Raw genomic sequence first — 17,035 nt, 5'->3', positions numbered from 1 at the left:
CACAATTTACAATAATTCACACCCAAAATAATAATAATAATAATAATAAACAAAAAGTCTAAAAATCATCGTCGACAGCAGGGTTCGAACCTGCGCGGGCGAAGCCCAACAGATTTCAAGTCTGTCTCCTTAACCACTCGGACATATCGACCACTTGTGATACCCTGTTCAATTCAACATATAAATCTATATCGCAATACACTTTTGGCAGCTGAGTTCCTTAGAGTAACATGAGCTGCCAGATAAAGAAGAAATACTAGAAATGTTGCAACAACGCTAGTTTTTCTAGGAATTTTTCCTCCATCACTCCTAAAAATTATGGCTTCATAAATTGGTATGCAGTTCACTACGCCAAAACCAGCAATAAACATCTGCACAAACAATCCCTCCAGATTATTATTGTTGCCTCTGAAAACCTCTACATGGCCCCAAGCAAAGGCAGCCAAGTTGACAATGGCAGCCATTGTTAGGGGCACAAACAAGGGCGATGGGACACCAAACTCCATGGTCCCTTGTTCATATCTTTTTCTTTGGTCTTCGTCAAGGACTTTGCTTGTCAGATTAAACCCATGTGTGGAAATGCCTGAGTACTTGAGCAAGAACTCAATCAACCCAAACATGTAGCTTGAGAGTCCCCTAATGATCCACATCCTTTGGTCATTCCACCACCTATAGAATGTTCCTCCGGCTAACACAAAGTCTAGGAAGTCTTGAATGTATGCTCCGAGGAAAAGATACATGTACAAGAGAAACCATGGCTCTGAAACCTACAATGTAAACACAGAAATCTTATCAAATTGAACACATACTTAAGACATACATGTACCACATTTATTGATAGCATTATCCATATATACATGTATTTCACGTTGATGTGGTACAAATAATTTTATTAATGCTTGTATGTTATTACTTATTACCTTCGGGAAGATAGTGACTCCATTGAGTAGAGTTAGCTGGGGGAGGAAGGCATACGAGATGATTGGAATTGACCAAATGGGCCAAAATCCAGAGTGAGCATAAGCAAGGCCCATCAAAGGGCCCATGGCCCGAGTGCCAAATGTGATTGGACTAAACTTGGAGAAAGCCACCTCAAGGAGGCCTATGGCCCATCGCTTGTTTTGGTTCAGCACTTCAACAAGGTTGATTGGGATATCTCCATAAAAAGCTGCCCTATCAGGGTGACAAAATATTGACTTCCATCCCTCACACTGCAAACGATAGCCAGTGAAGTAATCCTCCACCAGTGAGCCATACCTTACACCTATCTGCACAATTAAAACAACATAACTTATCAATATACCACTGTTGTTGCCTCGCATGAAATTACTCGATGTTCTTTTGATGTCATGATCATGAGTATGAGGCAACATGTTCGACAAAATGCCTCAAAAATGCTGAGGTAGGATAGGGAACCAAATGCAATCAGGGAAATTGATGTTTGGGCTTCATCTTATTCATCTTAATTATGTGCTACTAAATAATGCAACGAATACACATTGACAGTCAAATCGTGATGTATGTTGATGTGATTAGAAAATACGATCCCTCTAGCATTATTCTATAGTAAGCAAAAGTTTAGTTGACTTACCTTCAAGCCCCATTGGTATTGTTCTCATAATTGCAAGCAGCAACACAATATGCCAATTCCATAACCTCCGAAGACCAAATGTGCTTGTCCGCTAAATTGTTAGGACTTAGCTGAGGGATTTCAGGAGGCAAAAAATTTGAGGGGCCTCCAAAAAATGCTCTTCTAGTAAAAAAGCAACCTGTTCCCAAATGATTTGATCCAGAGAGCCCATTCATTCCCATTGGATCAATTTGAAACAGACGCTTGTGTTCGCATGCATATATGTCGTTTTTGTTAATGCCACGAAAAAGCTGAGGAAATTGGACGTAGCCTAGCTTGGGTCGAACTTCAGGGTCTAATATGTAGCATAGGGCACGACGTGCAGTTTGAGGGTCATTAGAGTGCATGTCACAATCTAGAGTCAAAATTATTGGCGCATTGGTCATGACGGCTGAAACTCGAAGCTTTGATTTATTTTATTTATATAAAAAAAAGTAAATCAGTAAAATGTGTAACGTAAATTATGTTCGAAATTTCAAAATTAGTTATTTATTTAAAGAAGCTTACCAGGACATTAAGCGCACCAGCCTTGAAATGGTGGGTTGATGTCTTGCTTTTTTCTCTCGAGACATATATTAGGTTTGGCATTAAATTGCCTGTGATGTCTTTGTCTTTGTTACTCTCCAATAAAACCTGCTCACGGTTATTGGCAAAAAGATTTTAATGGAATGATTTTTTTTTTTTCCCTTTCATACTACTGGACTAGAACCCGTTGGTGAAATGAAATTTTTTTAGTGTTGACAAAGTCAGATATGTTTAGCAATATATATTACATTTACCTGAATGACAGTGGGGTGATCTTGGCGTGTAAATTCCTCCGTCCATTTGCTAAAAGCCTGGATTTCTTCTTCTCCGGTTATATATTCTTGGGCGACTTTACCTCTCTCAATTACATTTTTAACCCTCGCTTTCATTCTTTTGTACATCACCTGTGAATATAAATACATAATCTTTTAGTCGTTTATCTTACCTACCCATGTAAATTTTCAAAAAGAAAAAAGAAAATAGTATGTAACATTATTTTACCTTAATATTCTCAACTTGATCAGAAAGGTGAGAATCACGATCTATGGCAAAATAAGCTTCCGGGCTGCACTCAACTATGTTGTTGTTCCTGCAGAAAGGTAACCAATGGCTTGCAAACTTGGCAGCCTCCATGAGAGCAAAGAGAGTCAGAGCCGAGCCCCCGTCATCCGAAACGTACACTGAAACTTTCTGTGTCGGATAATCATAAGCCATGACCGATAAGGCCGTGTTCACAACGTTCATTGGGGGCTCTTTGTAGGGATCGGCAGTGCTTATGAACACGTCCAGTGCTGGAAAATCCGATTCTTTGACGACCCTTTGAGGTTTTCAGGGAATTCCTTGCGATAAATCGGACGCATGTGGAAAGACTGTGTGGTGGCGAACATGAAAGCAAGAATGGAGTCCGAGATGAGGAAGGTGAGGGTGATGAAGAAGGAGGTGAGGGTTGTGGAGTTGAGGAGAGAGAGTGCATGGTGAGAAAGTAAGCCTAAGGTGGCACACCCATAAACCACCGCGAAGATGCGGTTCGCGGTGGTTCGGCGAGAGGGCTTGTGAGTGTGAAGTGGGAGGCCATGGGTGTTGGAGGACATGGTGTAACATTTGAATTTCTAATGAATCGTTTTGGATTAAAAGTAAAGTTATAGAATGAATGTCGCGGTACCTATGAATTGTTTAATTTAATAAAATTATTAAATGTGGAAAACGACCTCCAATATATATAAGTTATGGAAAAGGGGACAAGATGTACCAACTACCAATCGTACCCATAGAAACTGGTGGATCAATAACTTGTAAAGATGAGTGCCGTAAGGTCAAGATCCAATCTCAAAATTCATCGATAAAAAAAATTATTTTTATATATAAATGTCAAAACCAGAGAGTTAGTCTATACTTAATTTGCGTGAACCTTTTTTTCACTGAAAAAAAAATTGCACCCAAGAAAGAATATTTGGGTTGATGATTGATGAAGGATATACAAATACTAGTCAATGCTGACAATATAAAATAAAAAGGAGAAAGAAAATGGACGCTTGCTTTCGTATGACTGATCTGATTTTTTTACTTTTTTATTTTGTCGGAGTATATGACTGATCTCTTTAACTGTCAATAAATTCTGTATAAGATATATATAAAAGTAGAGTGTTGTTAAACGAATCTTAAAATTAATTGAGTACACACTCTATGATCTACGTACACTTTAATATTTTAATCAAAATATAAAATTAATTAAGTACACCATATTTAACTACTAAAAATACCCTTGGTATATCCTAATGCACTCTATCACACAACACCCTAATACTAATTCTAAGCCAGGTTTCTCTTTTTACATGAATTCGTGCCCTCTTTTTAGATCTTGGATTCGCATCAAAATCTTTAATTTCGTAACTTGTTGTGGGAGTAGACTTGCTAGCTCCTTCAATTCAAAGCTTGATTCTTGCAAATCCTTGTAATTTTCTTTGAAATATGTGAAGGGGACTCAAACATCATTGTCAAATTACTAGTGAAATGCATCATCACTAGTCTGAAATCTTTGAGAATTTTGGATGCTTCCAAGTTAGAATAAAAATTTAAACCCTGGGATTTTAAAGTCATCCACTTCAACTTTATTGTATGGATGATGTTGAACTAAGAACAAACTTTTTTGATTCAAATATGGCTGTCTATCTTTTGCATCAGGAAGAATCAAGTACATGGAGAAATGCCGACACTTATCTATCGCCGTGTTTGTAAGGAAGCTTTAAGCCTTTGAAGCAACAAAGGCCCTTAAAATTATACGAAAACTTCTCTACATTTGATTAGGGTTGAATATGATGAGTATAATGTACTTATGAAAATTATATTTGTTTCACAATTCCATATATCTTTTTTGGTCATATTAGGATAAATTAGTAATTCAATAAATACTTTGGTAGTATGGTGTATTCAGTTAATTTTAGGCTCTATTCAAAAGAATATAAAGAAAGAAAGAAAGAAAAGATGACTTGTCTACGCAAACAACTTGGCCATATAGCAATTCAATATAACCCTTTTGGGCTTTAACAATGTTTTACCACATTTATTTATAATATTGATGACCGTCTCTCTAATACAGGTGGGCTCCACAAAATTGATGACCACCTTTTTAATAGAGGTTGGCTCCACTAGTGTATGTGGAACCCACCTGTATTAGATAGGTGATCAACAATATAGTCAGTAAATACGGTCCAAATATCAACACCCTTTTTTTTATGTGCCTGAAACTAAAAGTACACTTTTTGGCATTGTCACTTCCTTAGAGCAACATAAGCTGCTGCACAGAGAGCTAATGCTAGAAATGCTAAAATTGCAGTAATTTTTGTTGGAATTCTTCCTCTATCTCTCCTACTGATCATGGCTTCATAAATCGGTTTGCAATTCAATATGCCAAAAGTAGCTATAAACATCTGCATGAACAGTTCCTCCAGGCTATTGCTGCCTCTGATAAGCTCTACATTCCCCCAAGCAAAGGCAACCAAGTTGACAATGGCAGCCATTGCTAGGGGCACAAACAAGGGTGATGAGACTCCAAACTCAATGCTTCGTTGTTCGTATCTTTTGCTTTGGTCCTCGTCAAGGACTTTGCTTGTCACATTGAACCCATGCGAGGCAATGCCTAAGGATTTAAGAGAGAACTCAATGGTTCCAAACAAGAAGCTTGAAAGTCCCCTAATGATCCACATCCTTTGGTCATTCCACCACCTATGGAATGTTCCTCCAACTAACACAAAATCTAGGAGATCTTGACCGTAGGCTCCGATACAAAGATACACATACAAGAGAAACCGTGGATATGAAACCTCCCCGAATAAATATTACGTATCGACTGTCTAACAATAGAATATTTCACATTTATCTAGAAGAAGAAATTGAGAAGGATAAATGTACATTACCTTTGGAAATATAGTGAATCCATTTAGCAGAGCTAGTTTGGGGAGGAAGGCGTATGTGGTGATTGGAATGGACTAAATGGGCCAAAATGCATAGTGAGCATAAGCAAGGCCCATGAAAGGGCCCATGGCCCAAGTGCCATGTGTAATTGGACTATGCTTGGAGAAAGCCACCTCAAGGTCCCCTATGGACCACCTTTTGTTTTGATTCAACACATCAACAAGGTTCATTGGAGCATCCCCATAAGATCAATTCCTTGCACCAAATTCAATATCCCGTACCTTGCTATCACTGTGTCGAGAAAAAAAAAATGTGAGAAGGGTAAAGTAGTAATTTGACAGAAAATGTTATGTGTTTAGTAGTTGGGAGACTTAACAACAGTATTTGTGTCTGATACTGGAGAAAAAGCACCACATTCCTAAATAACTGTTGGTCCCAATAGCCCGTTCATTCCTAAAGGGTTAATTTTGTCCCGTTGTGCTCACATGCATATATGTCCGATTGGCTGGCTGTCACAAACACACGCACTTGAAGCCTCCAAATAACATAGGGCACGATGGGATGTTTGAGGGTCATTAGAGTAGGTGTCACAATCATCAAGATTGTTGGAACGCAAAACACACAACCATCGCCAATGGGAAAAATAAGAAGGCCCAACAGACACATAAGGGCACACTTTAAAAGGAGCTCTCTTTGTCTCTGTGCGTGTCGTGCCACTTTGTGCTATGGTTTCGTGGTTCGGATCGTGGCGTGGAGGACGGGTTTGAAACAGGGCCTCTCTGTAGGGCTCTGAATTTCTCAGCTTTTTCTTAACCTGTGATGACTTTCCTAGAAAATGAAAAGTGGGAGAGAAAGTGCAAGAAAGTGACGAAAATGAGACGGCTGACAAATGCTCTAGGAGTTTTGGTCTTTGGGTCCTTTCTAGCTTGTCAAAGTAGTCTAATCATATCATCATTGGTGGCTTTCTCATGTTGTTCTTCCGTCCATTTCCTAAAAGCTTGACTTTCCCTTCTCCAGTTATATGTTCATGCCCAACTTTGCCCCTCTCGATTACATTGTTTACCTTTACTTTCAGGCCTTGGTATATATCCTGTGCCATGCATGATTCAGAACAAAATATAGTTAATTAATCTAATGGTTTGCTCCATAAATCTAATATCATTCTATGAAACAAGGAAGTTTCCCATCTTAGAGTCCCGTTTGGCCTATCTACTTGCCTTCTCTCCCTCTCATTGTATACTCTCTAAAGTTTTTTTTTTTTTGGTACAAGAGGGAGGAGTTTTACACAAATATTTATTGGATGTCTTGGGGTTTCGAACCTTCACACAAATGTTCTCATGTAGACACACCGTGCGGTGGTTCACATTTATAGTTTAACAACATAAGCATACATACATATATATATATATATATAATAATTAAGGAAATTGATATATGGTACTATACTTTTTGTAGCTATTACCTTGATCTTCTCAGCCTCAGCAAACCGAGAATGATCCATTGCAAAATAAGCTTCTAGGTTGCACTCCACTATCTTGTTCTTTCTACAAAAAGGCAACCAGTGCCTTGCAAACTTGGCAGCCTCCAAGAAAGCAAAGAGAGTCAGAGCCGAGCCACCATCGTCCGAAACATACACCGATACCTTGTCGGTCGGGTAATCATAAGCCATGACCGATAAGGCCGTGTTCACCGCGTTCATTGGCGGCTCCTTGTCCGATCAGTGCATATGAACACGTCCATTGCTGGAAAGTCCGATTCTTCCACGACCTTTTTGAGGTTTTCTGGGAATTCGATTCGATATATTGGATTCATCCGAAAAGATTGTGTGGTGGTGAACATAAAAGCGAGGACAGAGTCAGAGATGAGGAGGATAAGGGTGATGAAGAAAGGAGGGAGGGTTTTGGAGTGGAGCAGTGAGAGTGCATGGTGATAGAGTAGGGCTAAGATGGCACACAAATGTGTAAGAAGGTTTATTACATTAAACCTACTAAAGTGATCTTCTAATCAACTTAGGATTACAAAGACTTATTGTTTATTAGGAACTCAAAACCTATCTCAATTAGGCAAGCCTGTAAACAGTGTTCAATAAGGATAATGAAGGCTTAAGGGTTCCTAGTTCTACAAGGATTGGAATGGATTAATCCTATAGCATGAAGGATATCTCTAAGTGTTTCTTGATGGGCAAGACACTTAGAGAGATGCATATAAATAGAAGGCTCCCTCCTAGATCCAAAACACACAAGACAGCTAAACAGAAATTCACCCATCAGAGTTATAGCTATAAGGATCGATTCTCGGAGAAGAACTTCTATATGCCAATCTGTTCAGCATCATCCAATCTGCGCAGCACCATGTCAGACTCAGGTTAGTGTTAAACATGTTATGGCTTTAAAGAATTAACATGTGGTATCAGAGCTTAAGTTATATCATGTTATACCTAACAAAACTCGTGCAGGAAAATTAAGAATAAATAACTGATAGTTTTAAGTTATAAAGTATGAACATGATAACAGTATAAAGTATGAACTTTATCATGTTCTTGAAGGTTTCTACAGATCATTGCTTACAGTTCTTGTGCAATGATTGAGTAAGCCAAAGCGACTCAATCATTGCATGATCACTGTATTCAAGGTTTATGATCAGAATTTGCACCATGATGCAAAACATGTCGAAAGGCTTTCTGTCCAAAGATGTCAGCAGTTTGATATGTCTTGCATCATGGTGGATCAACATGGGACATGGATAGATATGGATTAGTGAAAGGTTTTCTTCTGTCTAAAGATGTAGAAGATCTTTTGCTCAGGAAATTCACATCTACTAGTTTTCCAATGTCAATAAGCATGCTTGAATCACTGTCCAAAGATGTGATTAAGTGTGGTTGATTAAAGTTCTGGGGAAAGTTATATATATAAAGTGCTTATCTTGTTTTAAACATGTACAGTCAATCATAACTGGATTCGAACTCTCATTGGCTCAAATTATAAGAAAATGAGAGAAGATGTGGAAATTGCTCTTGGACTTCTGGATTATGAGATGGTTCTTACTGATGAAGCTCTATCAATACCTGCAAATGATGCATCTGCTGAGACTAAGGCTAAATATGCAAAGTGGATTAAGGCCAACAAAATGGCAATTCTGATCATGAGGAGGTCTATTTCAGAAGAGGTCAAAACTGAGAGTGCTAAGCTATTCATGGAAGCTATTGCAGAAAACTTCCAAGGATCCAAGAAAGCTGAAATTGGCACACTCATGAGCCAGCTGATGATATGAAATACAATGGAGAAGGCTGCATAAGAACTCATATTATGAACATGGTTGAGATAGGAAACAAGCTGAAGGCTCTAAAAGTCAATGTGGATGAAACCATGATGGTGCACTTTGCTATTAATTCTCTACCTAGCATTTATAGACAACTGAAAACTACTTATATTGCTCAGAAGGAAATATGGTCAGTTGCTGATTTGATAGGTATATGTGCGCAGGAAGAAAAAGTATCAGAAAGGACAAAGGAAAAGAACAAGTCTATTTGGTGCAGGATACTAAGTTTAAACCAAAAGAATGGACCAAAAACAAGAACACAGATAAGCAGCAAAAGAAAGATGAGTCTGCAAAGGGCACGGGTCCAGTAGGTTTGAAGTGTTTCTTTTGCAAGAAATTTGGACATTTAAAGAGAGATTGCAGAAGATACAAGCGCTGGTTGGACAAACAAAAGGGAAAAGGGATTCAAAACAAAGAGGGTGCCAAACAAAGATGACTTGAAGGTGTTCGTGGGAAATGGAGAAAGAGTTAGAGTAGATTTTGTTGGTTTAGCTAGTCTTGAGTTGGAGTCAGGTTTTATTTTGGAATTAGTTGATGTCGTTTATGTTCCTTCTATGACAAGGAATTTGTTATCAGTTAGCAAGCTTGTAAAATCAAACTTACAGTTTGAGTTTGATGAGTCTGGTTTCTCCATTTTCAGAAATAAAAATTTTATTGGTAATGGATTATTGATCGATGGAATGTCTCGTTTGAACTGCAAATTACCAAATCAAAGTACAGAGATGATAAATGTGTTAAGTTCAAAACAACCTTGTAATACAGAATCTTTCACACTATGGCATAAGAGACTTGGACATGTCTCGAAAGAAAGAATGAATCTCCTAAGCAAAGAATCAATTCTCCCACCACTTAATCACCATGAACAAGATAAAACATGCATTGAATGTGCAAAAGGAAAGCTAACAAATCTCAGAAAGAAATGGGCAATAAGAGTGAGAAACTACTTGAGATAATACACACGGATATCTGCGGACCTTTTCAGTTATACACATGATGGTTTCAGGTATTTTATTACTTTTATAGATGATTTTTCAAGATATGGATATGTGTATCTGATAACAGAAAAATCCAAAGCATTGGAAATGTTTAAAATCTACAAGGCAGAAGTGGAAAACCAGCTGGATTCTAAGATAAAAGTTGTAAGATCAGATAGGGGTGGAGAGTTCTATGGCAAGTTCACAGAAAAAGGAAGAAATCCAGGACCTTTTGCAAACTTCCTACAGCAAGAGGGCATTGTTGCACAATATACAAATCCTGGAACACCACAGCAGAATGGTGTTTCAGAAAGGAGAAATAGAACCTTAATAGAGATGGTGAGAAGCATGATGTGTTGTGCAAAGCTTCCTACTTTTCTATGGGGAGAAGCTTTAAAAACTGCAAACTACCTTGCCAACAGAATTCCCACCAAAGCTACAAACAAGATACCCTACGAAATTTGGTGTAAAAGAAAGCCTAGCTTGGCTCATCTAAGGACTGGGATGCAAGGCAGAGGCTGTACAATCCTATGCAGAAGAAGCTTGATTCCAAAACAGTGAGCTGCTTCTTCATAGGATATCCAGATAGGACAAAAGGTTATAGGTTTTATGGTCCTAAAAATAACACTAGATTTGTGGAAACACAAAGAGCAATTTTTATTGAAGAAGAAGAGGAAGGATTAGATGAAGCAGATTTTGATTTTGATGAAGTTTTGGAAACAAAGGAAACTGCAGCTGAAAACCAAACAAGAGAAGTCACTATCTTACCTTTTGATGCCTTGGAAGAAAACCAAGCCTCACCAATGGATGCAGAAGGGAATAATGAAGAAGGACAAGTGACTGAAAACTAGCAAACTGCAGTAGAAGAAATGCAGACAGATCACTACAGACCTCCAGATTTATAGCTCAGAGCATGACATCAATACTAAGGAAGACCCTGCAACTTTCAAGCAGGCCATGGAAAGTGACAAAAGTTCACAGTGGTCTGCAACCATGGAATCTGAACTAGAATCAATGAGCAAAAATGGGGTATGGAAACTAGTTAATTTGCCACTAGGATACAAACCTATAGGATGCAAGTGGGTTTATAAAACCAAAAGGAATGCACAAGGACAGATAGACAGGTACAAACAGGCGGTTCGATCGGTGGTTCTACGAGAGGGTTGGTAGAGTGTGAATGCGGGTGCTCTATCATACGTGGTGGACATGGTGGTGTTGCTATGTCGCAGGCATTGGATGAGTTTATAATAAAATTTGTCCCCCTTTCCCTCCACCTTCCCTAGCAATGTGGAATCTGCCCTACAACTGGGGATATACTTGCCCTATGGCCATAAACAACTCGGATTTGAACCATGATGATTATTTTCTTGTTGGAATATATGATCTGCAATTATTCTTGTTACAATTTTTTGTTTGAAACGCAGCATTGTGTGAGAAGCTGCATAAGAGTGCGATCCATGTTAGGCCAATCACATTCAAATACACAATAACAAATAATTTCCAGATTTTTGCAATTCCATTATTTATAGAAAGAGATGGTCAGAATTTGTGTTTGCAGCGGGTTCACGTTCCCCACTTGGCCTTGCCTTATTTCTTTAATAACGATTAGGGGAGTGGTGGGTGGCAGGACCTTGAACATTTGGACATTATCACATTTTTGCTCAAATTTTAGCTTCTATAGCAAGATCCATATACAAGAATATGTCATAATGAAGTAAGTGTCACCCACTAGCTTCCACTATGTTGACGTTGCTAGACTGAGAATATACATGTACTAATCAGATTCATTTTCATTCATAAAAATTTTACTCATAAAATGTAGTTAGTTCCATTGGCGTTGCCAGCTGACCCTTCTACCATATTAATTTTCTCCTTTGAAAAAACATTTTGACCATTCTGAAGTGTTTTTGACCTGTGTATGGTTCACACTTTTCTACTTGTAGCATCTCTATCTCATAAAATGGTGTTTTCATTTTCTTTATTTCATATTATTAGTTTTATATAATTTAGATATCATGTGTTTATGAAAACTCCTTTTCTTAAGTAATTAAAATAGATCTATGGATGATTCCATAATTTATAAATATGATTTATTAGCTTTCCTTTTTGCTTTTAGGTAGCTTTCATGAGGTTTTGTTTTTTGGACATTGGAGTTCTAAAATAATTTTCATCCAATGTTACGTACTAGTTATTTCAGACTCGTTCAGTCAATATAAGCATTTGCCTTACAATATAAATTTGGCGAAAGATCGTTAACCTCATTATCTAGTAGTACCTTCAATTCAATATATGTAAGTCGATATACATCCCCTTTAAATTTAAAATGACCCATTAAGTTTTTCATTATTTATATTAATGTACAAAGAAGTTTCCCAAAAGACCTAAAAGGAAACCTAACACAATGGCGGCGACCAACTTTCTTTTGCAAAGAAGACTGAGTGCAGACAAAAGACTGAGTGCAGATAGTAGAACATTTCTTCTCTCAGAAAACTTAGCATTGAGGCCAATGATTAAACAAAACAGTGGTCCACAGCTTTGTCGTCAAGCTTTTGGGATCTCTCATAGGGACACCAAATTCATTAAAAAAAAAGCTGTAGGGCTCTAACAACGTTTTATTCGAAATCGCTTTCTCTTAACATAAGCTAAACTACAATTTATCCAATTCTAAATAAATCTAAGAATGAATGGTTTTCAAGGCTAAAATTTATTAATACAATTTTTGGGGTTCAGTTCCTAAGAGTAACATAAGCTGCTGCATAAAGAGCAAATGCTATAAATGTTGAAACTAAAGTAATTTTTGTAGGAATTTTTCCTTTATCACTCCTAATTATGCCTTCATAAATTGGTATGCAATTTGCTATCCCAAACCCAGATATGAACATCTGCATCAACAGTCCCTCCAGGCCATTGCTGCCTCTGAAAACCTCTACAGGACCCCAAGCAAAGGCAGCCAAATTGACAATGGCAGCCGTTGTTAGGGGCACAAACAAAGGTGATGGGACTCCAAACTCCATACTTCCTTGTTCGTACCTTTTGCTTTGGTCCTCGTCAAGGACTTTGCTTGTCACATTGAACCCAAGTGTGGCAATGCCAAAGGACTTGAAGAAGAACTCAATGGATCCAAACATGAAGCTTGATAGTCCCCTAATCAGCCACATCCTTTGGTCACTCCACCACTTTTGGAATGTTACTCCAGTTGAGTAAAAATCTAGAAGATCTTCACCGTAGGCTCCGATGAAAACAAACACATATAAGAGAAACCATGGCTCTGAAACCTGCAATAAGTACTTCAATCTTAGTGCACATCTTGTCCAACCCTTGTATATTTAGATTACTACATTAGACACTTATGAGATGTTGTAATGTTAATATGAATCTTAATTAGGTCAAATTAACATTCTAACATTGCGACATAATATATTAGACTGTTTGATTATGGAAATTAAATTACCAATTATTTAGAAAGTGAAATTGTGAAAAGGGTTACCTTTGGAAATATAGTGAGTCCATTGAGAAGAGATAGTTGGGGTAGGAAGGTATATGCGGTGATTGGAATTGACCAAATGGCCCAAAATGCATACTGACAATAAGCAAGGCTCATGAGCGGGCCAATGGATTTTATGCCAAATGTAATTGGGCTATACTTAGAGAAAGCCACCTCAAGGAGGCCTATGGCCCATCGCTTGGTTTGATTTAAAATATCAATAAGGTTGACTGGGGAATCCCCATAAAATGCTGGCTTATTTGGATTGCAAAATATGGCCTTCCACCCCTCACACTGCAAACGATAACCAGTATAGTAGTCCTCCACCAGCGAACCATATCTCACGCCAATCTACACAATTTAATAACTTAATTCATCAGTTTTTGAATCTAAGTACACGATGACTTTTTTGAAGCAGAAATAACAACTCGCTCAAAAAGAAAGAGTGTACCTTTGATCCCCAATTGGAGTTTTTCTCATAGTTGCAAGCTGCAACATGGTGTGCCAATTCTAGAACCTCTGGACTCTGAATGGGCTTGTCCACCACATTGTTTGGGCCAAGTTGGGGGTTTTCGGGTGGTAAAAACTTCGATGGGCCGCCAAAGAAAACTCTTCTTGAGAAAAAACACCCAGTTCCTACATAATTTGGCCCTAAAACCCCATCCATTCCCTGTGGATTAATTTCAAACAAATGCCTATTTTCAGATGCATACATGTCGCTCTTGTCGATCCCACGAAAGCGTTGAGGAAACTGCACGTACCCTAGTTCAGATTGAATTTTGGGGTCTAAGAAGTAACAGAGGGCACGATGAGGTGTTTGGGGATCATTGGAGAACATGTCACAGTCTAGGGTTAAGACTATTGGAGCATTGGTCATGGCGGCTGAGACTCGAAGCTTTTGTTACAACACACCATCAGATAAATATAAATTAGTTGGTGAAGAAATGAAGATGATTAATTAATTATTTGAGAATGAGATGGTTACGTGAGCCCAAAAGAAAAGGTATGGAAGCTTACAAGAGCATTAAGGGCACCAGCTTTAAAATTGTGGTGTGATGTCCTGCTTTTCTCTCTAGAGACGTATATTAGGTTTGGCATTGAATTGTCTACGATGTCTCTGTCTTTGCTATTGTCCAAAAGAACCTGTCCAAGAGACGTACATATATGCTTTTAAGTACATATATGTAATAGGAGATGACATAATTGGTTCCTTGCAAGAATGATTATTATTGTCCCAAGTAGAATTTATATATGTAAAAATTGAGATAAGTTTTTTTTGGTTTGAGAAAAGGAAGAAAGAATCAAACTCTTATCATGTCGATCGTAATAGTGGGAGAAAGTGGTCCACCAGTTGGGATAGAAAAATATACCTGAATAATAGTGGGATGATCTTGTCGGGTAAATCCATCCGTCCATTTCCTAAAAGCTAGCTTTTCCCGTTCTCCAGTTATATATTCGTCGCCAACTTTGCCTCTTTCAATTACATTGTTTACCATCACTTTCATGCCTTGGTACATAATCTGTGCCATGATTCATAACAAAACATAATTAATAAAGCTTAATCTGGGTTAATTAGGCCAGTCCTGAATGTGATGCGATGCCCATACAACTTGGTGTTGGCTGTTTGTGCCGTCATTGGCTCATGCATTATGAAGAGGATACCATACAACTTGGTGTTGGCTGTTTGTGCCGTCATTGGCTCATGCATTATGAAGAGGATAGGAACCCGAACAAGGTGACAAATAAGTATTGCAGCCGACGTCACGTTTCTGTGTGTTTTCGTTTCTTTGTAGCAAGATCCCATGTTTATTTGTTTCTTGCTTAATACAACCTTTTGTGTTACTGAATACATGAGCAATTTTGGTAGGGGCGTTTCTAAATATTAAGAAGGTCCCCTTTTCAATCTGAACAAAAATATAAACTCCTTTTTATGTAATACCCTAATTACGATATAACCAAGAAAAGTCATAACAATCAATATTCATAGTCTAGTAACATAAGTATGATATGATCTTCTCTCGTCACATGATATAATCCGCACTAAACTAATTTATGTGACAATATAAACTTGATAAGAGGATATTACTACCATACATATTAATTTAGATAAACATATTTATAGTTAATAATTAAGCAAAATTGAAATATGATAATATTACCTTGATCTTGTCAGCTTCAAGTAACCGAGAACAATCAGTTTCAAAGTAAGCTTCAGGGCAGCGTTCCACTATGTTGTTCTCTCTGCAGAAAGGCTAGCCAGTGGCTTGCAAACTTGGCAGCCTTCATGAAAGCAAAGAGAGTGAGAGCCGAGCCCCCATCATCTGAAACATACACCGAAACCTTATCAGTCGGATAATCATAAGCCATGACCGATAAGGCGGTGTTTACCACGTTCATTGGTGGCTCTTTGAACGGATCAGCAGTGCATATGAACACGTCCAAAGCTGGGAAATCCGATTCTTTAACAACCCTTTTCAGGTTTTCGGGGAATTCTTTACGATAAATCGGTGTCATACGAGAAGATTGTGCGGTGCTGTACATGAAAGCCAGAATAGAGTCAGAGATGAGGAAGGTGAGGGTGATAAGGAAAGAGGTGAGGGATGTGGAGTGGAGGAGAGAGAGTGCATGGCGGTAGAGAAGGGCTAGGATGGCACACAAGTGAACTACCGCAAACACGCGGTTCGCGGTCGTTCGACGGGAGCGCTTGTGGGTGTGTAGTGGGAGGTCATTATGGGCGGTGGTGGTGGACATGATGGTGCAAGAGTGGAAACTCTGAGTTTGTTTGAGTCTCCCTTCTTGTACTTCTGCTATTTCGTAGGCAAGGCATGAGGTTTAGAAGTTCTTATATAAATGTGTAAAGGTCCTTAGTTTTTCTCTTTAGTAAATGCCACACCAGAAAAACTTGTATGAAAATAGGACAACACTGTTTTACTATTCCTGTCAATCACAATTTTACGTGGAAAAGTTATCACTCGTAACATACTATAATTGACCGGAATAGCAAAATAATACTATCCCTATTTCATGTAAGTGTTTATCATGCCACAGGCCCCAACACTTTTCGTACGTTGTGATGCATCTCTATCAACCATCAACCATTTTAAAACCAAAGACTTTGGAGACCAAGAATAATATACACAATCATGCACATTATTTGTAAACAAATCAGCTTAAAATAATGTATTAGATGGATGTAATTAACAAGCCAGATAATATTTTATTCTTAATTCGTGAAAATTACGAGTATAAAAAAATTCAGTAAACATGAATATTAGTGTTCACAAATATAATTTGTATTGGTACTTTTCGTTTCCAACATGACAATCTTTTAATATATTAGACACCGAAAGTGCTGATACAAATCATATTTGTGGACTCTACCAGTCAAATAAGTGATCTGGTAATGCTAGAATTGAGCACAGAATAATTCAAGATAACATTATCAAATGGAGCTGAGGCCAAGATTTCAAAAATAATGTGCGTTGGAAAATGGAAAGTAGCAACCTCGCAAATTCGCAAATTCCATAATTTCTGGATCCTTCTCAGAAATGGACGAGTTTATATTAATAATACTGGATGCTGCCATGCTGGCGTGGTGATATGACACTAGTCAAGGACACGTGGCTGACTTTCTGATCAGCAATCGGACAAATAAGAAAAATCTTATCAGTAAAAGTTAAACGAAATTATTAA

The 17,035-nt window shown here is 38.0% G+C and overlaps 1 protein-coding gene, 1 non-coding gene and 2 pseudogenes across 3 annotated transcripts; all 4 read right to left on the bottom strand.

Moving 5' to 3' along the window:
- Positions 1-19: 19 nt before the first annotated feature.
- LOC103337794 (cellulose synthase-like protein G3) lies at positions 20-3,302 on the bottom strand. Its single transcript, XM_008240958.3, is given in 8 exon segments — positions 20-767; positions 921-1,268; positions 1,592-1,605; positions 1,608-2,034; positions 2,138-2,263; positions 2,410-2,559; positions 2,657-2,976; positions 2,979-3,302. Coding segments are annotated over 8 exon segments (2,247 nt in total). The 5' UTR covers positions 3,247-3,302; the 3' UTR covers positions 20-173.
- Positions 70-151, bottom strand: TRNAS-UGA (transfer RNA serine (anticodon UGA)). Its single transcript has one exon. It is a non-coding gene; the product is annotated as a tRNA-Ser (tRNA).
- Positions 3,303-4,923: 1,621 nt separating the features above from the next.
- On the bottom strand, positions 4,924-8,221 carry LOC103337793 (cellulose synthase-like protein G3; annotated as a pseudogene).
- A 4,216-nt stretch (positions 8,222-12,437) lies between these two features.
- LOC103337766 (cellulose synthase-like protein G3) lies at positions 12,438-16,196 on the bottom strand (annotated as a pseudogene). The gene is made up of 6 exons (XR_016128513.1): positions 15,502-16,196; positions 14,713-14,862; positions 14,360-14,509; positions 13,794-14,237; positions 13,346-13,693; positions 12,438-13,133 (listed from the first exon to the last, which is right to left on the bottom strand). The product of XR_016128513.1 is annotated as a cellulose synthase-like protein G3 (transcript).
- Positions 16,197-17,035: the final 839 nt, after the last annotated feature.

This window comes from Prunus mume, linkage group LG7 (genome assembly GCF_029339155.1).
Source record: "Prunus mume cultivar Tortuosa linkage group LG7, ASM2933915v1, whole genome shotgun sequence".
Taxonomy (NCBI): domain Eukaryota; kingdom Viridiplantae; phylum Streptophyta; class Magnoliopsida; order Rosales; family Rosaceae; genus Prunus; species Prunus mume.
This window is presented reverse-complemented; position numbering and strand designations above follow the sequence as displayed.